The 25,309-nt window shown below is 39.9% G+C and overlaps 1 protein-coding gene across 14 annotated transcripts in view; it reads left to right on the forward strand.

Annotated features, from left to right (window-relative positions):
* KALRN (kalirin RhoGEF kinase) overlaps positions 1-25,309 on the forward strand; it is a 934,437-nt gene that overhangs the window by 860,738 nt on the left and 48,390 nt on the right. For 12 of the 14 annotated variants that reach the window (XM_074301431.1, XM_074301444.1, XM_074301430.1 and 9 more), the window contains 5 exons: positions 641-812; positions 6,051-6,289; positions 9,864-10,117; positions 14,559-14,682; positions 16,060-16,119. In XM_074301431.1, the coding sequence (XP_074157532.1) occupies positions 641-812; positions 6,051-6,289; positions 9,864-10,117; positions 14,559-14,682; positions 16,060-16,119 (849 nt within the window). Of the gene's footprint in view, positions 1-640; positions 813-6,050; positions 6,290-9,863; positions 11,006-14,558; positions 14,683-16,059; positions 16,120-25,309 lie in introns of those variants that run through there. The other 2 variants (XM_074301433.1, XM_074301443.1) reach the window with 2 other exon arrangements.

Raw genomic sequence — 25,309 nt, forward strand, 5'->3', positions numbered from 1 at the left:
CACAGAGAGAAGCAAAACAAATTGCCACATTAGTAACCAAAAGAGAAAAAAAAAACAACATACTTCAGTCTATACTGTCTGAAAGTGGGTAGCATAATTCAAAATGACTCCTCTGAAATTATGTTTGGTTCATTGTATTGAAAAGAGTGCCTGAGTATTTCAAAGATGTTTGTCTTTACATTGTTGTTATTATGTAACTTGTTCTTCTGGTTCTGCTCACTTCATTTTGCATCAGTTCATATTGGTTTCTCCGAAACCTTTTCATCATATTCTTATATTACAGTTTATTCAGTCATTCCCCAATTGATGGGTACCTTCTCATTTTCCAATTCTTTGTGATCATTAAAAAAAAAAAGCTGCTATAAAGTCAGGATAGTTAGAGATTAATGTTACTTATGAGGCAGAGAGATTTGAGGTGAATACCAGCATTTGGAACACCCCAGGATCAGATCAGCACTTGGGTTATTTTAAGTAAAGTTACACAATAAAGATTCAGAGCATGTTTATGACTCCTCATCTTACAACTTCTATTCTCAAAACTAAAAAATGTGACTTCTAGTTTGAGAAGTACAATAAGTGTCACCAGAAAACTTTTTAAAAATGTATTTAATGTAAAAAAGATGACTTTGGTCTGTTCCAGATGAATTATCTTGTCCTGGAGGAGAACGTGGACAACGATCCCTGTAAGTTTGCCCTTATGAGCCGGGAAACGTCAGAAAGGGTTGTTCTGCAGGCAGCCAATGCAGACATCCAACAAGCCTGGGTTCAGGACATCAACCAAGTCTTGGATACACAGCGAGATTTCTTAAATGGTATGTATCCTCCTGCTTTATTAGCAGGCCCATTTTCAGAGGGAACCTAGAGATGCCAGCTTCTTCCAGATTGGCTTGCCTATAGAGCATATAGCACATTCTGGGGTCTAAAGTGCTTTTTTCAAGTATTTATATCACAGCTGGGTTTTTTTCCATTTACTACCACACCTTTCTTGTGATCAAAAAAACAAACAAAAAAATTAAGCAGAATGTTTGACATAGAAACTTTTCAATAGTATCTCTCACTTCTTTCATGAGGCATGTTTCATTATCCATTTTTTGAGTTACAAATTTAATGTTGGACCTGGCCTTTGTGTCCTCAAGGAATGTAAGCCTTTAGGGTTTATCTACACTTTTATCACCTGGGGTGGTTGAGCAGCAGAGAGTTAGGTATTTTTGAGGAAAGATTCTTCTGATGCTTGAACGGTCAGTATAGTGGTCTCTCACCACCTGCCCATTCACTTGCTTCTTCTATTGGAGATGAGAATTTAGGCAGGAAGAAGAGATTGGGAATTTTCTGGACTGGAGGAGCCTGCTTGAAAATGGTGATTTGAATCAAGCTTTACAGGTGCTCAACTGTCCTTTACATGATTTACATGCAACTACTCCTTTTGTAAATGAGGCACTAGAGACTCTGAGTTTGTCTAATTCCACACAGTGAATAAATGATAGAGGCAAACTTGAACTTAGATCTTTAATCTCCAAATCTAGTGTTCCATTTTCTCCTCTCTCTCTTTCTCTCTCTTTCTCTGTCTCTGTCTCATTCTCTCTTTTTCTCTGTCATTCTCTCTGGCTCTGTTTCTTTGTCTTCATCTTTCTCCCTCTCCCCTCTCTTTCTTTCTCTCTCTCTCTCTCTCTCTCTCTCTCTCTCTCTCTCTCTCTCTCTCTCTCTCTCTCTCTCTCATTCTCTCTCTCTCATTCTCTCTCTCTCTCATTCTCTCTCTCTCTCTCTCTCTCTCTCTCTCTCTCTCTCTCTCCCCCCTCTCCCCTCCCCCCCTCTCCCCTCCCCCCTCTCCCCTCTCCCCTCCCCCCTCTCCCCTCTCCCCTCCCTCCTCTCCCCTCTCCCCTCCCTCCTCTCCCCTCTCCCCTCCCTCCTCTCCCCTCTCCCCTCCCTCCTCTCCTCTCTCCCCTCCCTCCTCTCCCCTCTCCCCTCTCTCCCCTCCCCTCTCCCTCTCCCCTCTCTCCCTCTCCTCTCTCCTCTCTCCCCTCTCCCCTCTCCCCTCTCCCCCCTCTCTCTCCCCTCTCCCCCCTCTCTCTCCCCTCTCCCCTCTCCCTCTCCTCTCTCCTCTCTCCCCTCTCCCCTCTCCCCTCTCCCCCCTCTCTCTCTCCCTCTCTCCCTCTCTCCCCTCTCCCCTCTCCCCCCTCTCTCTCTCCCTCTCTCCCTCCCCCCCCCCCCTCTCTCTCTCTCTCTCTCTCTCTCTCTCTCTCCCTATCTCCTTCTCTCTCTGTGTTTCTGTTTCTCATCTCCCTCCCTTTCCCCCCTCTCTTTCTCTCTCTCTCTTTTTCCCTGTTTCCCTCTTTTCTTTTCCCTCTTCCCCACTCCACACCCTCAGAGTTCTCTCCACTAAACAAAACAAAGAAAATATGCTGTAGTAGATATCCTGAAGCAAATGCTGGGAATATTATCCTTAATTATGTTACACTTAGCTGTGTTTCCTTGTCAAAGTTCCTTTTGGTCTCTGAGTTCAAGTCCTCATCTCTCAAATGATAGAACTAGATGATCTCTGGGTCCCATTCTAGCTCTAATTAACTAAAATAATCCCCTGAGTTATTTTACTCTGTCTCTGATACAGACAGAACATTTTTGGATACCTGAAAGATAGTCCCTTTTATTCAACAAACAGAAAAATAGCTTAACCTAAAGTCCCACAACTGTTTCATAGCAATGCCAGAATTAGAATTCAGATTTTTAAAATTCTTACTTATGTAGTTTGGGATTGAATTTTTTTTTCCTTTTCCTATAGTAGAAATAATTATGTGGCCCATAAGTTGCTGGTATTTTCTCCAAGCAGACTTAAATAGGAGAGAGTTGAGAACTTTTCATCATTATAGAACAGCCTTTTTATTAACAGAGGATCCAGAGATCCCTAGAGATAAACAAAGCTAACACAAAATGCTTCAGAAAACTCCTATCACTTGCTTGCTTTTCACCTTATTCACCTATAAAATGACAGAATTGTCTAGAAATGCTATTGTTCCATGAACAAATGCAGAATATGTCCTAAACTAACATTGACTGCTCATGAGAATATTTATCACTTGGTAGAGCAGTGGATATGGTAATAAGCCCCAAAGCCTGAATTTAAATCCAGCCTCAAATACTAAATAATTAGATGATTCTGGATAAGTCTCTTAACCTCTGTCTACTTCAGTTTCTTCAATTGTAAAATGAGGTTAATAATAGCACCTGCTTTAGGGTTGTTAGGAGGATCAAATGAAATGAACTGCTTAGCACAATGGCCTGCACATAGTAGGTCTAATTTAAATGTTAATTATTTTATCTTATGATTAGATAGATCTTTTAGAAATTCTATTCTATAAAAGCATGTGATTTTTTAAAATTAGTTAACAGAACCTTATCAAAGTACATGCTAATTGAGGACTTAATGATTCAGAGGCAGGTTGTGCTGAAATATACTAAGAAAACCACTAGTATTAAAAGACTGCAGAAGATACTTTAAAAACAGAGAGGTTTCAACTTCTAAAAAATGTTTTATTGATATTTCTTGTTTTTACAACATATTTTCCTACCTCACTACCCCACTCCAGACTGAGCACCTCCCTTTGTGCCAAGAAAAACAAACAACCATACTCAACTTATAGAAACATTTGAACAGCTTCCATTTGCAAATGCACCACCAATCCCCCAAATACAAATGATCCCTATTGATTCTTTAGAGCAGACCTAGCCGCATGTCAACTTGCTGACAATAGGTTCTTCTACTATATGGATTTTAAAGTTTAAAAAGAAAAGCTAATTTTTTAATATAAAAAATTCAGACTTTTTAATGATTCTGACTAGCATCTCTTCAATTACACTAGATTAATGAGGTATTTTTGAACTGTACATAAACATATTTCTTTGTTTCATACACACACTGTCAAGAGATGGAGTTGGAATGTTTTTTGTTTGTTTTTCCATATTTGCAAGTATTAGTCCCATCCCTGGTATATATCCAAGGAAATACACAGTAAAAGTCCAAAGTAATGTTCTTTATTTGGATATTAGGAGAAGGTACAGAACCAAGTTATCCCTCCAGCAACCTTGGATAGAATAAGCATATGGTCACAATCCTGCCATCATAGCTATAATTACTATAAAGGATTTTTTAAAAGTATAGACATCTCTTATGTCAAACTGTTTCCAAGTAGCAGAGGGCTGGTGACCCACTTACTTCAAGTGACATTTGAGATAATGACATTCCAATAACAATAAAGCCATTTGGACAGACTTTGGGAGCTCCTGTAATGGAATTTGACTCACATGGCTTTTTTCCAGTCACATCTCAGACTTCAGAACTGGTGGCTGCTGCCTGGTTGCATGGCCTTCCATGCTGGCTCATCCCTTTTCTCCTTTGACCCCCTGAACCAGGAATCATAATAGCAGAGTTAGGATCATGGGTGTGCCAGCAGCCCATTAGGGCAGAATGGGGGTAGAGGCGCTTTTCTAGCTCTTGGGACAGCCTTCCTGCTTCCTACCTCTACTTTCCCATTTATTTCTCCTACATCCTCTGATGCAAGAAGAAAAAGAAGATGCAAGAAGTCTTTAGTTCAGCATCCCCTACCACCTCTTCCCATCCTCTCCATGGTGCTGTCTTTCCTTCCTCCCCTGAGGTGGGACCTGGGAATCTCAGTCATTTGCAACTGGCTGGTGCTGCATCAGGGGAAAATATGTAACTTTTTTGTCCTTTTTACTTCTGGCCATTTTATTTTCCATTTCTTTGTCCAGAAACTTGGTTGGTATATATAAAAGAGAGACCAAAAAAATGTACATTCTAAAAGGCTATACTTCTAGCCACCAATCCTTAGATTCCACTGCTGACCATTCCTGGCAAAGCGAAGGGCTAGAACAGCAGGGTCCCATTGTAGGGGTGCTTTTTTAGCCAAGAAGATAAGCTTGATTGTTACTGGAGGGGAAGGATTTCATTAAAAAGAAACCTGTGCAAAATTTGAATTTTTAAAGTACAATGTGTATACATATAAACACATAAGTGTATATATATATACATATACCTATACGTATGTATATTGTATACATACATATGTAAATACACATGTGTATCTTTAAAAATTTAACTTGTATCTTTGTTGTTGTTTTTGGTGGGGTTTTTTGCTGAGGCAACTGGGGTTAAGTGACTTGCCCAGGGTCACACAGCTAGGAAGTGTTAAGTGCCTGAGATCAGGTTTGAACTCGGGTCCTCCTGACTTCAGGACTGGTGCTCTATCCACTGCGCCTCCTAGCTGCCCCTACCTGTAGTATCTTTAAGTTTGAATAAAAACAATGACATTTATGATAGAGAATTAATTCAATAAAACTTACCATGATTCAAGGCAATTCCAATAGACTTGGGATGGAAAGTGCCATTTACATCCAGAAAGAAAACTACAAAGACTGAATATGGATCAAAGCATAGTATTTTCACCTTTTTGTTTGTTTGTTTTCTTTCTCATGGTTTTTATTTTTCCTTTTAATCTGATTTTTCTTGCACAAGACAAATAGGGAAGTCTGTCTAGAAGAACTGCACATTATTTAACCTATATCAGATTGCTTGCTGTCTTTGAAGAGGGGGGAAGGGAAGTAAGGGAGGGAGGAAAAAAAATTAGTTCACAAAGTTTTCAAAAATGAATGTTGAAAGCTACCTTTACATGTATTTGGAAAAATAAAATACTATTTAAAAAAAATAAATGCTCACCTTAAAAAAGGTAGACCATAAGGAAATGTATTCCATATATGTAGGGTGGGGAAAGGCCTCAGAGGTCATACCAGAGCAGAAATCCTCTTAACCTCCCTGATAAGCAAAGACCTATCCTCTCATGGTATGTCCCCTGTCCCTTCCAATTATCTTCTCTCCCCTGATTGACTGTAAGCCTCCTGAGGGCAGGCCCTTCCCATGTTCTTCATCTCATGAGATCCTTAGAATACTTGGCACACAACAGAACCTCATATATTGCAAAGGGGAGGGGACAAAAGTTGATTCAATGAAGATTAAAAATCAGTAACCAACTCTTCTCCTACAGCGCTACAATCACCAATTGAGTATCAGAGGAAAGAGCGGAGCACAGCCGTCATGAGGACCCAGCCTCCCAGAGTGCCCCAGACCAGCCCCAGGCCCTACTCTGCTGTCTCTGTGGGGGCTGAAAAGCCCCCGAAGGGCTCCAGCCGTAACCCGTCACTGCCACCCCTGAAGATATCTACCTCCAATGGCAGTCCAGGGTTTGACTACCACCAGCCTGGGGACAAGTATGAGCCCAGCAAGGTATGTGAGTTTGTAATTATACTCCATTACTTCATGGAGCACTTTGATAGAGGGTCCAATTCTCAGCTTCCTCATCTGTAAAATGGGGAGATTGGACTAGATGAAATCTTCTTAATCTGGGGTCTGTGAATTTGATTTTTAATGATAATTGTATTTCAGTATAATTTAAAACAATCAAAAGAAAGGAGTCTGAGACACAAAGGCGCTAGAGAGAACTCCATGGTTCCTTTTCTAGTTCTAATATCCTGTTATTTTTATATATATTAAAGGAGGCAGGGATACTAGAAAAATGGATAATGCAATAGTTATGATCCTGGAATGCACTGTGGCTTTAAAAAAATATCACCATTCCTAATGATGATTGACTCAGGTTGTTATTAAAATGAGTTCACATTCCCTGAGCATATTTTGGTTGATGGCAGGGAGAGGTGGTTAAGGAATGTACTTGGTGGGGTGGTGGAAAAATAAAAAGCCAGTCTGGAATTAAACATTTACCATAGATAATCTATAAACTCCTAGCATCCCTGTGTAGATAGTTGGAAATTTGCTCTAGGCCCAGACCCAGAAACACAGCTGTTTGAACACTCTAGTTACTAGCCAAGGCCATTGTGGTGACACAGTAAGATTATTGGACTGGGATTCCCAAGGTCTGGATTCTATTTCCAGATCTGTTATTTTGTGATCCTTTGAATGGAAACTCATAAAGGATTTCTTGCCCTAAAGATTTAGAGTCCCTTGTATCTAAATCAGTTTTAAAATATCATTCTGGGTCAATTTTTGTCTTAACCAATTATGATTGACAAGTTTTGCTCAGTACCCAAATCCTCTAGAAAAGATCAGTGTATATTCTTTCTTATTCCTTGAAAATGAATAAACATTTTACCTCATTTCCCTTTTCAATAATGTGAGCTAGCTTAATTCATATGAACAATTTGTTATGATATGCTAAAGAATTAACAAAGAGGCACCCACCATGAGTTAGTAGGTAATATTGACCCAACTGCTTAACAGATTACAAATGTGAGATGGAAAGAACTAAAGGCTTGGAGTCAGGGCAGCTGAGTTTTAAATCCAGGCTCACATATTGACTAGCTTTGTGACTATGAGTAATTTATTCCATTTTCTCTGTCCCTTTCTCTCTGTTCATCTCTGTCTGTCTCTGTTTCCCTCTTTCCTTCTCCCTCTCTTCTCCTCCCTCCCTCCCTCTTCCTCCCTCTTTTCCTCCCTTCTCTGTCTTTCTCTCTGTCTCTTTCTCCCTCTCTCCTTCCCTCCTTCCTCCTTCTCCCTCCCTGTTCTCGATTTCCTCTGTAAAATGGAAGTGAGGCAGGCAAGGTGGATAGAATGTTGGACCTGGAGTCAGGAATACTAATCTTCCTGATTAATACAGCCTCAGACACTTACTAGTTAGTTTACTGTTTGGACAAGTCAATGCTCTCTCTCAGGAAATTGTACTAGATTGAATCTATCCTTCACATACTGGCAGAAGAGCATAGAAATCATCTTATCTAATTATTATGTAGGCCCCTAAAGGAAAGAACAATAGAATATAACATCTGTAATGCTTTAAACCTTAGCTGCTTCTCTGATCAACTTATTTCCCAACTCCTTATTCCTGTATTTGTGTCTAAGGGGCATAGCTAGGAATATGTGTCCTGAAAATTGTATCATTGGGTCATAATCTGCTTGCGCTTACATATCTCATACTCTAAACCAAATGTTACTCTGTCCTGCAAGGAGATTTGGCAGCTGTGGTTTTTAAGAGCAAAGGCCATTTTTTTCCCTTTAGCAGCAGGTCCCACTCACCCACCTCCAGCTGTGCTATTGCATAATGAAGTGATGCTGTTCTATGCTATTGTGTAATGGAGATGAAGCTGTTCTATGCTATTGTATAATGGAAGTGATAAAAATGGGCATAATAATTCCTGAAGTTCAAATCAAATGATGTCATGGATATCCAATATTCCAACAGCATGGAAACATTATAGAACTTTTTAAAATTTATATTGATATATTTTAAAAATTCATTTACAATCCTAAAATGTCTGACTTAGAAAGATATTCATAATCAACTACTCTAAGCCCCAGTTTCTTAACTGTGAGTTGCAACCCCATATGGAGTCTTGCAACTGAATGTGGAAGTTGCAAAGTTATGATTTATTATCAGAAAATATTTGATATGTATACCTATTTTACATACCCATACACCTGGGATTATGTAAAAATTTTCAGCCAAAAAAGGAGTCACAAATGGAAAAAAAATTTAAGAAATCCTACCTAAACTATACCCAGTAGAAATCCCTTTCCTAATATTCTCAGCAATGAGTTATTTAACCTCTGATTGCATACCTCTAGCCGTAGTAGAACAAATCACCCTCACCTGAAGATGTTCATTCAACTTATAAATGTTTATTAAGTACATTTTTTGACAGTGCTCCAAAATCTGCCTTCTGGAAGCAAATATAAGCAAATCTAAAAAAAAACTTTCTTCCATATATAAAAATTCCTTCAAATATTTTAAAACTTGGACAGCTAGTTGGTGCAGTGGATAGAGTACCAGCCATGAAGTCAGGAGGACCTGAGTTCAAATTTGACCTCAGACACTTCCTAGGCAAGGGCAAGTCACTTAACCCCAATTGCTGAGGCAGTATATACACACACACACACACACACACATATATATATATGTATATATAGACATATATGTATATATATAAAAAACTACTCTCCTAAATTATAATTATAAAATTATAATTTTATATATATATATGAATGTATATATATATATATATATATATATATATATATATATATATATATATTTTTTTTTTTTTTAACTACTCTCCTAGGCCCCTAAGTCTTTTCTTCTCCAGATTAAGCATTCCCAGTTCCTTCAATAAATCCTCATATATACTAAAGAATATTTTGTGGGCTTTCAAAAATATGACACCTGGAATGGAGCACCGTGCTCCGGCTTGGGTAGAAGACAGCAGGGCTGTATCTTCCCTTGTTCTGGACATTATCCTTTTTGGAAGCTCATCCTGGTTTTTGATGCTGTGAAATTCTGCAGTTGGCTTCGTGATGTCTATAAAATGGAAGTTAAAAATCGCATGTTTTAGACCATTAGTGGGTGATATCCTCTCAGGCAGAAGTTCTCTCCAAGCACAATGCCCACACATGAATAAATTGTATTATCAATAATTTCTAGCTAAAACACAAGTTGTTTTTGTTCCAGAGGAGCAGCCAAAAATAATAACATAACATTTTGCAGAACAATATACTTATATATACACACATGCATGTAAATGGATGAATATGTATTTTATGTGTGTGTGTGTGTATAAATCCGATCCTCACAATGACTGTAAGGTAGGTGCTGGTATTACATTTACAGATGAGGAAACTGAGGCTGAGTGAGGGTGACTTTCTTGCCCAGGGCTTGAATGAGCCTGCCAGTGATCTCCCTTCTCCCCAGTCTGACTTTGTCCGTATACTTACCTGGTTAATGTGGAGGGGGAAGCTCTGTTGGAGTTTGCTTTGATGTCTCCCTTGTCTCCCCCCCCCTCCTCCCCACCAGAATGACCTGGGAGGGTGCAATGGGACCTCCTCCATGGCAGTGATCAAAGATTACTACGCGCTGAAGGAGAACGAGATCTGCGTGAGCCAGGGCGAGGTGGTCCAGGTCCTTGCCGTCAACCAGCAGAACATGTGCCTGGTCTACCAGCCTGCTAGTGATCATTCCCCTGCAGCCGAGGGCTGGGTCCCGGGCACCATCCTGGCACCCCTCACCAAAGCCACAGCTGCAGCAGAAAATAGCGACGGGAGCATCAAGTAAGTGCCACGTTGGCTTTCCTGGGAGAGCAGTATGTGGATTGGGAAAAAAAAATCCCACATTCAGTAGGGAATTACCGCTCCTCATGCTCGACAGTGCCACTGGAACTAAGTCCGAATGCTGGAACCACACACCACAGGGGCATCCATGCTGGATAGTTCGGTTTTTGGTTTTTTTTCTTTTTCTTTTTGTTCATGGCTTTGTTTTTTTTGTTTGTTTGTTTGTTTTGTTTTGTTTTGTTTTTGTTTTTTTTATTCCTCCAGTTCTCCCCCCTCCTTGCATTTTTTTTTAAAGGAAAGAAAAAGAACCTTAATGAAACCCTGGGTGACTAAAGGCATGTTTTCTGTTGCTCCGTTTGAGCCCCCCATCACAGGACTCACTGGACTGGACTTCTATTTATGTTGTATTAAGTTACTGAGATATATATATATTTTTTGATTATGACACATACCTAAAAAAACACCCCACCTTAGCACAAACCCCATTCCTGCTGTAGGCCAAAGGCCTGCAGCTGTCCCCAGGGGAAGAAGGGGGCAGGGGGTGGAGGGGATTTCGGTGGGGTTATCAGTGGGAATTTCTTTGTACAGTTTGTAACTTTTTCAACCCATTCCTGCCCTCACCCTATTTCCCTGTTACTTTAATATATGTTCCTGGTAATTTGTAAGATATTTCTTTTTTTTTAATTGTGAGATCCTTCAGAGTACATTCCTGTATAAAGTATTTTGCACTATTTAAAAGAAACCCATATGGATGAAGCCAGGGTGTGCAATATATTGGATAGTCGCAATGTTCATCATTGTACCTGTAATGTAACTAATAATTTTAAATGTACTATTTTAAATATGTAAAATAAATTTTCACCATGAGCATGTTTTAATGAGGTTAAAGAACTAATTGACCCTTCATTCTCCCTACCCTGAGTCCCGAAACCTGGATTACCTTTACCTTGATAATGAAATGAGCAGGTTGCATACATCATCCCTGACCCCGTCTCTTGAATTTTAAAGTTGGTTCAAAGCCTTAGTCGTCTTTTATTGCCTTGAATTCAATCAACCAACATTTATTTGTTAAGTGTCTACTATGTGCTTCATATCATGCTAGTCCTGGGGATAAAAAATGTAATGGATGAAAGAAAAGGGTGTTCATAACTGAAGAGCAGTGTAGTCTTCCTAGTCCTTCCCTACCTGTTGGTTTTCACCTTCATAGAAGATGAAGAATGCTACCTGCCGGGCTCCATCCAGCCTATTTCTGGCAAATGCATGATCTTATAAGATAAAGAAACTGCTAAAAGTAGACCCTGAAGTGTCATTGGCTTGCATTCTGCCACTTCTGGCCCTTAAGCAGTTGCCCACAGCAGTGGGATAAGGGACTTTTCTGTTAAAGTTGGTTAGCAGAGCCGGAAGGACCGAGTGCCTCTGGCTTCATTGTTGCTTCCTACTCTCACTCTTCCTCTAGGTTGGGGAAGGAAGGGGAGTCCTAACATCATTCCAGACCCTACAGTTCACCAGGACTTAGTTTGACATAAAAATGGTATTGGCTATCCAGACCTGAAGGATACAGTTGATATAGTCTGAAAAGGTCCCAGTTTGTTTTTGGTTTCATTTCCCCTCCATTCATTTTCTCTAGAAAATCTCAAAGTTTGGGAATGAAGCTTTTCCAAACTCCAAAGTATCTGCTCAGTAGAGTGATCCCTTTCAAGAGCCAGCTCTCTGATTTAGGAGCTGCCTGTCTGGGACATGGAGCATCTCTTCCACCTCCCACTACTCACCTTCAGGTCATTTCACCTTCCATCCATACCCCATTCCCCGAAAAGAAAGGAACAGTCTGGAAGAACAAAGAGTAACTGAACCTGTTGGTCTGGGCCCTAGTCAACAGCTCTCAAGATAGGAAAGGAATAGAAATGAATGGCTTAAAATCCAGTCTTTTGTATTAGTGACAAGGAAAATGCTTCCCAGGCTTTCCAACAGTATGACTTAAGCACAAAACATGTAGAGTTGGTTTTAGTATCTACAATATTGGTAATCTAGCCCGTGGCTACCCCAGAATTTCTGTCTGTTCATCTCCAACAGATAGAAATTCATAAGCCATAATGTCTAACGATTTAGATTAGAAAAACTCAAATTCTGGCCTCCTGGGGTGTCCCCAGTTAATAGGTATCTTCCTCCCTGTGCTTGGTTCTTAACATATAGAATGTTATACCAAGTTAAACTAGAAAACATAGATGGTCTTAACATGCATAGAAAACATTCTCTATTCCTACAACCTTTCCTTCCCATTTCAGAAGTAAATACATGAAATAGAAATGCACCCACTTACACAAGGTTTCCCTAAGAGTTTTCTCCACTGGGACAACCAAGGCTAAGAAACTGCTGATAAAACAAGGCTTCAAGGTAAACGGGGCTAAGTTCAATGGAATGAAGAGGTCACAGCCAAGCCTCCCTTATATGGTAGAGTGAGATCTAACTAGTGACATATACCTTCTCTGAGTTCATTTTTTTTATGAGTATGTGGAGGGAGGGAGGGAGGGAGACACAGAGCTGAACTCTTCCATTCCATGGCTAGGTTGCCACTAATTCTAAAGAAGACAGATTGGATATACACTTGAGGCAGCCCTCTCTTTTCCGAAGGCAAATGATCTATTTTATGGGGAGTTTATAAAGATTTTTAAAAATCTATTTAATAGTAATAGCTCATCAGTTTACCAAGCACATTTCCCACTACACAGAGAGACCCCCAAAATAACTTCCCTAACTCCTTTCTTTTTGACATTTTCCAGGGAGAGCTATTATGCCTTATCAATCAATAAATACTAAATGCCTCCTATTGACCAGACACTGTGCTGGCCACAGAGGACCTAAATACAAAAATGAGACAATTTGTGCCTGTCCTCAAGAAACTTATGTTCCAGTAAAGGAATATTACATGTGTGGGATGGCCATGGGAGGGTTATGAGTGAAGCCAGAGGTTATTAGATAGTAATATTTTCCCTAGTTGTAAGAATAGTATTGATTTGATTATTGCTCCACAAGCAAACACTGGAAAGGGACAGAATTAGAAGCTCTGTGACTGGTCAAATGGTAAAACATCGATGCAAGTGAAGACCTTGGTGTTGGGCTGGATGGCTGAACCTTAATCATGCTCTTCCCTGGTTCTCTCTTTTCTCCCTTCTCCCTCTCAGCTACTCAGCACAAACCTCTGTTCAAACTCTTCCCTCTTGCCTTTCTTTCTGGTAGAGAGGACGAGTGGGTTGGGGAGGAGGCGTCTGTTTTTGAAAAGTCACCCTTGCCAATTCTATGCAATGTTTTGTCCAGACTATGACACTGGCTACAATGCTGCTACCACATGCAAATAGAAAAGAGATCCTGTCCCAAACAAGACTGGAAGTGGTGATCAGCCTGTCCAAAATGGTGAACCATATTTGTGATTTGACTTTGAGATTCTCTTCCTCTGACTATATTATAATACACTTGACCTTTAAGTACTCTAATCAACTTTATTAGCTTAAATGACAGGTCTCTGCCAACCTAAAATTTTATCTCCATTACTGGAAGAAAAGGGAGGCAAAATGGGAATGAAGTGATAGAATGGCTACTTCTCACCCACTCACACTTACTCCCTACTTACAATTACCTAATAGCAGAAATTACATCTTTTCTCAGCAGGAAAATACCAGATATGGAAATCCGAACAAATTGGACTTTGTCGTACAAAGAATGGAGACTAGAACCAGCTTTTAGTCTAGAATACCAAGAAAAATCGCATAGGGATTTCCCGCTCTATTTACCCAAATCATCGCTCCCATGGTCCATATCATGTGGATGATGGAAATGAAATACAAGTTTAAACATAAGTAGAATTTCTAATAAATTGCTCCCCAATTCCAGATCAATCTCTTGGGTTTTCACAATCTCAACCAATAAGACATGCATTTATTAAGTACTTATTATGTGCTGAGCGCTGTCCCAAGTCCTGAAGATATAAAGAACGACATAGGACCTCCCCTCAGGGAGCTTACATTCTGCTGGAGATGGCACTATATCTTAAGTGGAATTCTATAGCAGAGGACAAAAAGCTTTCTTTCCTCTCACCTTTCTTCACCTGCAGACTATGAGCTAGCTGGTAACTCAGCTCCTTAGGTGGAATTGAAGCAACCACTGTTAATAGATCTTCCCTTGTAGAACCCAGTGACCAGTGGTCGCTTTCTTGCTCCCTAGAGTTATGAGTTAGTTTACTCTCTGAGTCTAGGTAACAAAGCTCACTTCCAAGTGGGACCAAGGCCAGTCTTGCCACCCAAAGGCAGACTTGGCGTGGCGGGGTAGCCGGCATTGAAGCCTGGGAGTGGCCAGAGCTCTTCGCCTCCTCGGAGGGTGGTGACCCCTCACACCTCCTCACTTCTACTCTGACCTGCCTTTTTGATTGGTGCGTTTTTTGGTACAACAGGAAGTCATGCTCATGGCACACTCTACGCATGAGAAAGCGGGCGGAAATGGAGAACACGGGTAAAAATGAAACCACAGGGCCTCGTAAATCCAAGGAGATTCTGGGCAGCAAAGTCTCAGTTAAAGTGAGTAAGGTATTTTGGAGCTGTGCCCTCCCAACCTCTCATCCTGCCTCTTCCACCCCACAGCATTCTCACCAGTAAGTTTGGGGGAGGCTTGTTTTTGTTTTTATTTTTATTTTTGTTTTTCTCCCTTCAAGTGGGAGAGCAATAGTTTGTTAGGAGGATTTTGCATGCAAGATCTATTTTTTTTTAACTTTAATTTCTCCTGGCATCTTCAATACAAGTAAGTATCTTTTAAAAAAAAAAACCTTTTCTCTTTGTCCCATGTTGATATTTTTAGCAAAGTTTTCTATAGCTTGACCTGATAGAAAAAGTAAGAAATTGCATTCATCTGGAGTTGACCAATAAGAATACAACAAGGTTAAAAGTTAACAGAGGTTACAGGGTCAGTGAACAGGGTTCTAAGCCACCGAGCTTCCCTATGGAGACTGAGGTTTTGAGTGAGAGGGTCTCCATGCCAGGTTGGTTCAATTACATTTTATTTCTTTCCTCCAGAGTTCAGGAATCCTCAACTTTGTAACATACCCTTTGCCTGAATCCACTTTTCCATGAGTGTGTGGAAGAAGGAGAGGCAGGTCCAGAGAAGACCCCTAATATAGTCCTATGCAAAGCTCTGTCCAGCATTTTAGAATCACAGATCACAGGCTTCATCAGGCACTGGTCCCATATAGCACTCTATCAGTCCAACTTTGCAAGGTGTGCCCTATGACTTTCTGCAGAAATCTGCCATCAGCCAAGAGAAAATTGCAGACATGTTCCTATTTACATTATTATAAGTCATAGTTGATCTATATGGTTTTGAGGTTTGGGTTTTTTGGTATTAATTTTTTTTCTCTTGAGCAAAGCAGGTTCAACCAGAAAGCATTTTACTGGTCTCACTCCAGACATATATAGGCTATGTGACCTTAGGCAAGTCAATTAACCTCGGAAATTCAAGACCACAAATTGCAGAGAAGGTACCAACCTGCATTACTAGGGGAGTAATCTCTCACCTGGGAGATTCCTTATATGAATGAAATAACAGATCGAGTCTCTGCCTTATATCCTTGAAGAACCAAAAGTATTCTTCTTGTTTAGAAACTCCAGCCTCCAAAGAGAAGACAACAGTCCTAGCTCCATAGCACCATGTTCCATTCTGTGGCTTCCATTGCTAGATCTGACCAGACAAACCATTGCATAAAACCATAGCGGCTTCTGCTTTGGCAAAAGCATGCTGCTGCCCTTGGCGACTTGCTATTCTTTTAAGACATTTTTTTTCTGTTCCCTATGCCAGTTTTTCCATTCCCCATGCTCTCTCGAGTTCTCCTGCTCTGCCTGGGATAAATTGCCTGTGTTCTAACTTTGTTCTCTTTCTTCCCCCTCCTCATGCTGCCAAACAAGGAGACGAACAGTTCCGAGGAGTCAGAATGTGATGATCTTGACCCTAATACTAGTATGGAGGTAGAAGCAACCATTCCTGTCCTATTTTTCTACAATGAGATTTTTTTTAATATGTGTTCTCTAAAAACAGCTCTAAATATGGGATCAACCCTCCAATTAACAGTTAGCCAGAAAATATAAATTAAATCCTATCTCTGGGCTTTCATTCCACATCCCCCCCCCAAAAAGGCAGACTCTAATACAACCCAGTACCAGTAAAAATCCAATAAAACCCCTACCCCTAGACAACCTTTAAAAAAGCTAGTAATTGAGAATGGTTATTTAATGTTGGTTTCCCAGTTGGTTCCTCATGTGGTTCCTCAAATGAAATATGTTTCAAAAGCCTATTTGAAAATCCCTTGAAATTCAATAACTTCCCATGGAAACCGTATTCTATGTATTCACACATATAACATGAAGGATGTTTTGCTCATATGAGAATAAAGAAAGGCCAGAAATGACCAGATGTTGCAGAAGCAGGGGGTGAGTAAGTTTCCAAGTCACCATGCTCCCCTGTAGAGATCAAAAGCTCTTAGTGAGAAGGTTCTCCATGCCCATGCCAGGTTGATTTCATTTCTGTCCTCCAGCCTTCAAGAAGAATGACCTTCTCTATGTCTCTTTTCCCTTGAGTATGTGGAGGGAAGGAAAGCAGATCCAGAAATAACATCCAACATATTACCTTTATACCTCTGGTATTCAGTGATTCTATATAATAGTAACTAGCTTCTCAGCTGATCCATGAAAACTAGCTTACCGCATGATGTAACTGAAATTAATTCGTATTTCCTTTTTAAATCTGTCCATGTGATTCCTACCAAATCTTCTCTCTCAAATTTTATCCAGTGGCACTCACCCATATCCAAAATGTTCCTTTGTGGTTACAAAGCTTTTTCTACATTATTTGATATTCACAACATTCCCAGGATAGAGATGAGGATATTATAATAAGGAAGCTGAGATGCTGGACAGTGGTCAGTTTCCCAAGGTTACATGGGTACTAAGCTGAGGTACTAAGTCTTCCACTAGGTGCCTTTTCACTATGCTACTTTTTTTCTTCCTCTTTCTAACCTTACTTCTCCTACCTTTCTGATAACATTTTAGCTCTTGTAATGCAGTAAATGGGTTTTTGTGGGGAAATCTAACATTGTTTCTATGGGAAAGTTCCTTGGCTGTGCAATGAAGGGAAGAGAAAAGAATGAGAACGTGATGGCACCAAGAACACCTCTTCCCCTTTCTCTTGCCCCCTTGTATGGTCTTCAGCAGAAGGAAATTCAGTGGCTGGGGATGCATCTCCCATATGATGTTCACAATAGGGCCTATCCATCAATGGAACCCAGCTCAGGCAACATTCTCCCAAGTGAGTCCACCCTCCACGTCTGTCATAGGGATTCATCTGGTGGAGTTGTATTACTCCGTCCCTCCCAAAGCCCAGCAGTAGTCTAAAAACTAGGCTTTTTCTACACATATTATTTGATATTCAAATGTTGACAATAGTGATGATATGATCCATTAACCTTTTTCGGTGAAGCATCAGGACCCTCTTCTCAGAATCATGTTTTAAGTGCACTAAAAAATACACAGGATAAGAAAAGAAAACCAGTTCTATAGAAAAAAAAAAGCCATCACAATATTTAAAAATCCACAGCTTTCACATTAAAAGCCCTTGCACAGAATTTCAAATTACCACAAGACTTTTTCCTGACCCAAAATGTTGATTTCCTATATACAGTGTACTGTAACTTGTATGTCTGCCTTTTCTTCCATGAGAAGAAAAAACTGTTTATTCTTTTTTATTTTGAAGCTTTTTAAATGTACTTAAAGCTTCTCATAGGGATAATTGGCAGGTTCAAGCTAAACTTTTCCTGGGTTTGCTTTTTAATTCAATATGTTCCTAAAGATGACTTTTTGCAAGAACGCTATCATGTAAATAAAGCAAACCACTGAATGAGGGAGGCGGAGAAACACCAGAAAAGGTGAGTCATTAATCAGTCACGGAGACGGAGCCGAGCAAATGAGCACGGAGCAAGTGGCTGGGACCTGCTGAGGCACTAGGAGAGTGGATATAGGAGCCTGCCAAGACCAAGTGCTGCCATCTGAGTCTGGTGCCATGCAGGTCAAATCAAAAAGGGTTTGATTATTCTGACGTTCCCCTGGGGAGGATATGGAGCCATTTATGACCTAGACATCAGAGCAACCTTAGTCAACAGCAAAGGATATGAATGAGAGCATTAATAAGGCTATAGAGCTGCTAGGTGGCTAGAGTGCCAGCCAGGAGGACCTGAGTTCAAATCCAGCCTCCCTAATTGTGTTACCCTGGACAAGTCACTTGAGCCTGTTTTTCCTCAGTTTCCTCATCTGTAAAATGAGCTGGAGAAGGAAATAGCAAATGACTCCAGTACCTTTGCCAAGGAAACTTCAAATGGAGTCAGAGTCAGATGTGACGGAACACCCACAAAACTACAAAGCAACTACTAAACAACAAAAACAAAAGTTATAAAGCCAGTGGAAATGGAATGGATAGAAACCCCTGCCTTTTTCTTTATGTGATCTGATTTTCTTCCATCTCATGGGATTAATGGGCAAGGTGGTATAATAGAAAAGACACTGGACTGAGAATTACAAAACAGACCTGGGGTCAGTCCTGGCTTGGCCACATACTAGCTCCGTTACCCTGAATAAGCAACAATTTCAATTCAACAAGAATTCTTAAGTGCCTACTACGTATATTAGACATGGCGCTGGGTTCTAGGAGCACAAAGACTAAAGCAAAGCAATGCTTGCCTTCAGGAAGCTTCTGTTCTAATGGGGGAAAACACTAGGGACACAGATAAGTTGTCCTGAGAAAACCATTTGAGTCTCCCCATAGTTCAGTTTCCTTCAACATAAAATAAGTTTAGATTGTGTGAATCTCAGAGTCCTTTCTAGCTCTAAGCGTGTGACCCTAAGATAAAAGAAAATATATGCAAAGCAAATGCAAAGTGGCAGATGCAGGAGAGTGCAAACAGATGGAGAGTTAAGTAAAGGCCTCTTGTAAGAAATGGTGCTGGACCTGATCCTTGAAGAAAGCTGAGTGCCAGGAATAGAGTTAAGGAGAGAGTGCTTCAGGCAGAGGAACAGCCTGGGCAAAATCCCAGAGGCTAGAGATGGAATGTTGTGAATGGGTTACAGCATATAGGCCAGTTTGTACAGTGTTGCTTGGGTGAGGGGCGGCACTATGAAATCAATCTCGAAAACTAGAGGAGAGGTTCTAAGAGGCTTTAAATCTCAGTCTAAGAAATTTGCTTTTTATCCAAAAGGCAAGAGCGAATCAAGGAAGCTGAATTACCTCAGTAATATAATTCCTCAATATAATAGGCTGTCCCTATCTTGTGAGTGTTAGGAGACTCAAATGAGTTGGGATTTGTCACCATAAAGCAAAATATCAATAAATGGCAGTGTTATTATGAGGCAGCATGGTATAGTGGATAGAGCTAGTCTTGAAGCCAGGATGATCTTGTCTCATCTACTGGGTATTATTTAACTTTTTAATGTTCCCTTGCAACTAGCTATAAGAGAAAGTGTTTACATGCAGACAGTTTCCTCATCTGAGAGTTCCATATAGCGATGAAATCACACGTTTTGTCCTTATTCCTAGTATTATTTATAATCATTACTAATAATGATAATGCAAGGGGAGAAGGAGACAGAGAATAAGCATTTCTATAGCGCCATGTGCCAAACACTGAGCTAAGTGCTTTACAGGTATAATTTCCTTTGTTCTTCACAACTCTCTAAAGAAGGTATGATTATTGTCCACATTCCACATTGAGGCAGACAGACATTAATGGATACCCAGGGTCACACAGGTAGCAAATATCTGAGACCAAATTTGAACGCAGATTTTCCTGACTTTAAGATAGACTAGGAGTGGCAGCTAAAAATAGAAAGTTCTGAAGGGAAAGATGGCAAAATAGCCCATTATCCTAGAAGCACAGTAGTGACCAGCTTGTCTCAAGCCCAGGTGGTCAAGAGAGCATGACCACAACTGTTCCTCTGCTAAGAATCTCTCCTTTCCTTTGCCATGACACACCCATGGATAGAAGAAGAAGCAGGCAAAAAGGTGATTCACTACTGGGGCAGGTAATTTCAAAGGCAAGCTCACATACAATTTCCAAAGTCCTATGGGAGACAGAAGATAGGCAATCTCTGCATGCCATAAGGTAGTTAACTGGAAAGAGCTGGAGTGAACAGGAATTCTCAATTTACTGGATGCATGCTCCACCCTGACCTCCACTCCACTTTGGAAGTTCAATTTAGATTAACATTTATTAAGCACCTACTATATGCCAGAGCTTTTAAGAAGAGATAAATGGCAAGAAATCAAATTAAAATATCAAGGCCTTCCTTCAGGAAAAAAAAAATCTTAAGCATGTCTTGGAGCTAATAAACTTTAGGTCATCTCTCTCACATCTTCCAAGTCTATATTTTTTGAGTAATAGGAATTCACACAAAATTGACTGCAAGTGCTACCAGATTCTTAGTCCTCAAAATAAAAATTGGTTTATATTCAAACTACTGAAGCTAAGAAGTCAAGAAAATGTGTATATCTCCGAAAGATTTTCATCAGCAAAGATTGAAATTTAAGGATTCTCAGATAAACATAAATGTCAATGAACTCAAACCTCAGACACTAGGTATGTAATCCCTTGGCAAATCATTTCAATTCTGCCTCAGTTTCCTCAACTGTAAAATGGAGATAATAGCACCTATCTCCATGGGTTGTGAAGGTCAAAGTAGATAATGTTTGTGAAAACAGTCAGGTACCAGTAGGTGCTTAATAAATGCATATCTCTCTTTTTCCTTCCCTCCCCCAACCTTGAAATATATGATTTCATTCCCTGAATATTCCACTTAAAGTCTGTACACAGCTATGCATATGGTTTTATATATTTCAGGTATCCAATATCTTTTGCATTCCATATATGTCATCACCTTTTAGAATTTAATTATGAAAGCATGAATAGGGCTAGTAAGGAAAACCAGACTTATGAAATCTTAGTCTTTAAGTCTCTCATGGCTCCAATAAACACAAGGAGTGTAAAAATTCAGGGCCTACAAAATGAGCTGAGATTTTTTTTGAGAAGAGGAATTGTAAAAACCCAACACTAATCTGTACAGTGTATAAAAAGGCAAGTACCCAAAGATCTCTAAAAATTGTCACCATCTAAAACAAGGGAGCAAGGTGGCACAGCGGCTAAAGAAACATGAGTTCAAATCCAGCCTCAGGCACTAACAAACTGATCTTAGCTAAGTCACTTTTGGCCTCAGTTTCCCCATTTGTAAAATGAGTGGAAAAATAAATGGCAAACTGCTCCAGTATCTTTGCCAAGAAAGTTCCAAGGGGGGTCACAAAGAGTCAGACATGACTGAGCAACAACAATAAATTAAGGCAGGGTTAGCAAGCTCTACCTGATTTCCTCAGCCTTCTCCTTTTATTTGCTGTTGGCCAATACTCATCAGACCATGGTGAGTCTTTTTCTAATGCACACACCAGCCTTCCTTCCAGGCTCTCCCTGGAGCCTGACCAGGGCTGTCTTCCAAGTAATGATTATAAAAAGAGCTAGCACTTATAGAATGCTTTAAGGTTTGCAAAATAGTTTTGTATGGCCAAGTGCTTGAGACTTAATGTATTCAACATTGACCTTCTTGTCTGGTCTGCCTAAAACCCCCACCACCTGCTACCCTGATTGTCTCCTGCCTCCCTGCAGACTTGCATGCTTCTGTCTTGAGCACAAGTCCAGAGTTTGACTCTGCTGACTCAAGCCCACTGGTGACCAATCCACTTGTATTGACTGATCACAAGCTAAGTAAATCTAACAAGATATAATATAATAAGATTAATGTAAAGTCCTACATCTAAGGTTTTTTTCTTTTTTAATCAATTTTATAAGTACAAGATGAAGGCAGCATGGCTAAAAAGCAATTCCTCCCAAAACAATCTGGTGAATTTAATGATGTGAAATTTTAGTAAGGGACAATAAGGTGTGTTACATGGCACAGTGGATCTATCGGCCAGGAGACATGGGATCAAGAACACCTGAATTCGAAGCCTCAGAATCACAAGTTATGGAACCCCAGGCAAGTGAGTGTCTGTGGGCCTCAGTTCTTCATCTGCAAACAAGATATAATAATAGCAGAGTTGTGAAGATCAAATAAGTTAACATGTAAAGCACATCACAAAACCTAAAGGGCTATATAAATACTAGCTATTATTATTATTATTTTTTGGTTTTTTTTAATAAGTTTAAGTTCCCTATTAGTATTTCTTTCAACTCTAAGGAGATAGGTAGTATTACTTCTTTGTAATCCATGGTTCCAATTTGAGACTTTGAGACTTAGAATGCAGAGTTTACATGAGAAGTGATGAAACCAAGTCACCACCAAGCCCAGGCTTAGACTCATAACTGGATGTTGTTTTTCAGCATTAAAAAAATTCCTCTTCCAGTCCCTTGCTTTAGGGTCCCTTTGGAATCATAAAAAAGGGTGACTAGCTATTATTATTAATAGTGTGATTAGATTGTTCCAAAAACTGTTTTCTTAGCCTATACAGAGAATCACAGTGTTAAGAAAAGAGAGGTGATGGGGTCACTCTACTATGCACTGGTCAGACAATTTAGAGGGCATGGTACTCCAATTTAGGAAAGACATTGAGAAGCTGGAGAGCATCTTGAGGAATCCATCAGTTGATAAGCATTTATTAAGCACCCACTATATATTAGTCATTGTGCTAAGTGCTGGGGATACAAAACAAGATAAAATACATTCCCTACTCTCCAGGAGTTCACAGATTCATAGGGGAGAAGATTTACAACCACATATGAACAAGTATGCAGAATTTAAAAAAAAAAGCCATGGAAAGTCAGGAGATGGAAATAAAGATGGAAAAAATTCCAAGGACAAAATACCTGGAGTAGGGTCTTGTTGGAGAAACAAGAGCACCAATGTCACTGCTGGGGGAAGAAGGCTGGAAGGAGGGAGCCTTATAAAAGGCTTTGAAAATCAAACAGTATTTTATATTTCATCTTGAAAGTGATAGAGAACTTCAGGAGTATGCTAAGTAGGGAGGCGACCTTTCAGAAGAGTGGAGGATGGACCAGAATAGGGAGACTTGGACAGGCTATTGCAATAGTCCAAGCATAAGGTGATGAGGGTTTGCACCAGGGAAGCATGGTATCAGAGGAGAGAAGGGTGCATGTGTGAGACATGTTATGAAGGTAAAATTGATAGGATTTAGCAACAGATTGGATATGGAAGGGATAAAGAGAGAATGAGGCATTAAAGATGACACATAAATTATCAATTAAGGTAACCAGAAGATCAGTGATACCCTCAAGTTAAAAGGGGGAAAAGATGAGTTTTGTTTAGGATATATTGAATTTAAGATATCTTTGAAACATCCAGTTCAATATATCCACTAGGATACCAATTGTCAATGGTCTTCTCAAAGAGTTTTGCCACAAAGGGAGGAGAGATGTGGGGTGATAGCTAGTGGGGATGAATGGATCAAATGAGAGTTTTTTAGGATGGAGACATGAGTATGTTTGTAGGCAATAGGAAAGCAGTCAATAAATAGGTAAAGATTTAAAATGAGTGAAAGAGTAGGGATGTTAAAAACTGCATTCTCCTCGAGAAGATGGGATGCAATGGGATCTCCTGCTTATGTAGGGGGTTTTCCTTTAGCAAAGAGAAGGGCCACCTCTTCACTTGAGATAGAGTAAAGGAGATAGTGGCAGAAGGCACCTGGCTGATGTGAGAGGAAGAGGAAGGGAGAGTTCTCAGTGAATAGTCCTCAATTTTTTTCAGTAAAATATAAATCAAGGTTCTCAGCTGAGAGGGTGAGGGCTAGAAGGAAGTTTGAAGAAGGATGAAAAGTTTTGGGAAAGCTACTGTGGAGAGTGGGATAGTGAGTGCATTAGAAAGGTTTAGAAAGATTGTCTAGTAGAAGAAGATAAGGAAGGAAGGAAGGAAGGAAGGAAGGAAGGAAGGAAGGAAGGAAGGAAGGAAGGAAGGAAGGAAGGAAGGAAGGAAGGAAGGAAAAGAAGGAAGGAAAGGAGAGAGGGAGGAAAAACAAACATGAGTAAAGACTGATAGATGATGTGAGTGACCTAAAGATGAGGCTTGGCAGGGCAAGGATGATAATATATTAAAAGGGCAAGGGATTCAAGAAAAAAGACAATACAGAGGGCAACCTCAATGATCAGCTATGTTCTATGAGGACCAAAAGAAGGAAAGACTTGAACACAATCATGTGTTTATGCATCATGAACTTCAACCATCTGAAGAGCTACCATTTAGAAGAGGCTGCTGGGTTCTAGAGAGGAAATTACAGTGAAACAGATGAAAGTTTAGTGAAAAAAAAACTTCCTAAGCTATTCAAAGATGAGGAAAGCTGCCTCAAGGAGTAGTGGGGCAACCTTTCCTTTGAAGTCCTCACTCAAAGGCTGAATAGTCTCTTGTCACTAATGGTCCCCATGGTCCCTTCCCAATCTGAGATTCTGTTATTCTGACTCTGGTTGACTTTCTCCCTGGCACTTGCTTCCCTTTGGTCTCTTACCCTAGTACCTTAACGTTGTCTTAATGGTAAAACTTTTAAAGTCTTAATATAATATGACTAGAATTCATTTAACTTGCCAAAAAAAAAAAAAAAAAAAAAGCATATTCCCCAAATCACTATGGGAAGGGAGTCAAACCATTCCTAATGATGGCATATATGACATTACAGTAGTCAAGTAATAGTCAACTAATATATATTAAATACCTATTGTGTATCAAGCAAAAGGCTGGCTGGGCTTTCCTCCATTAGAATCAATTGCAAACAAGTCTATAGGAGCATGATTTATGCAGAAGAAATTGGAGATAATAACAAAGGCACTAGGGTTGAGAGAGAACAGGAAAATCTTCTTATAGAAAGTAGGACATGGGCATTTTATAAAGTTTATAAAACATCACAGAATCTCAGAATTAGGACTCTCTGCATTTATCTAATCTGACTCATACTTGAATAAGAATAACCTCTAAACATGGGAAAATAGATATAGACGGAGAACTGGAGGGATCTGAGACTTCACCAAGGACAGCTCTCTCATTGTACAGATGTAGAAACTGAGGCTCAGAGAGGTTAAGGAACTTACCTAATGTCACACAAATACTATATCCTAAAAAGGATTGGAAT

Source organism: Sminthopsis crassicaudata, chromosome 3 (assembly GCF_048593235.1).
Source record: "Sminthopsis crassicaudata isolate SCR6 chromosome 3, ASM4859323v1, whole genome shotgun sequence".
NCBI classification, from domain to species: Eukaryota; Metazoa; Chordata; class Mammalia; order Dasyuromorphia; family Dasyuridae; genus Sminthopsis; species Sminthopsis crassicaudata.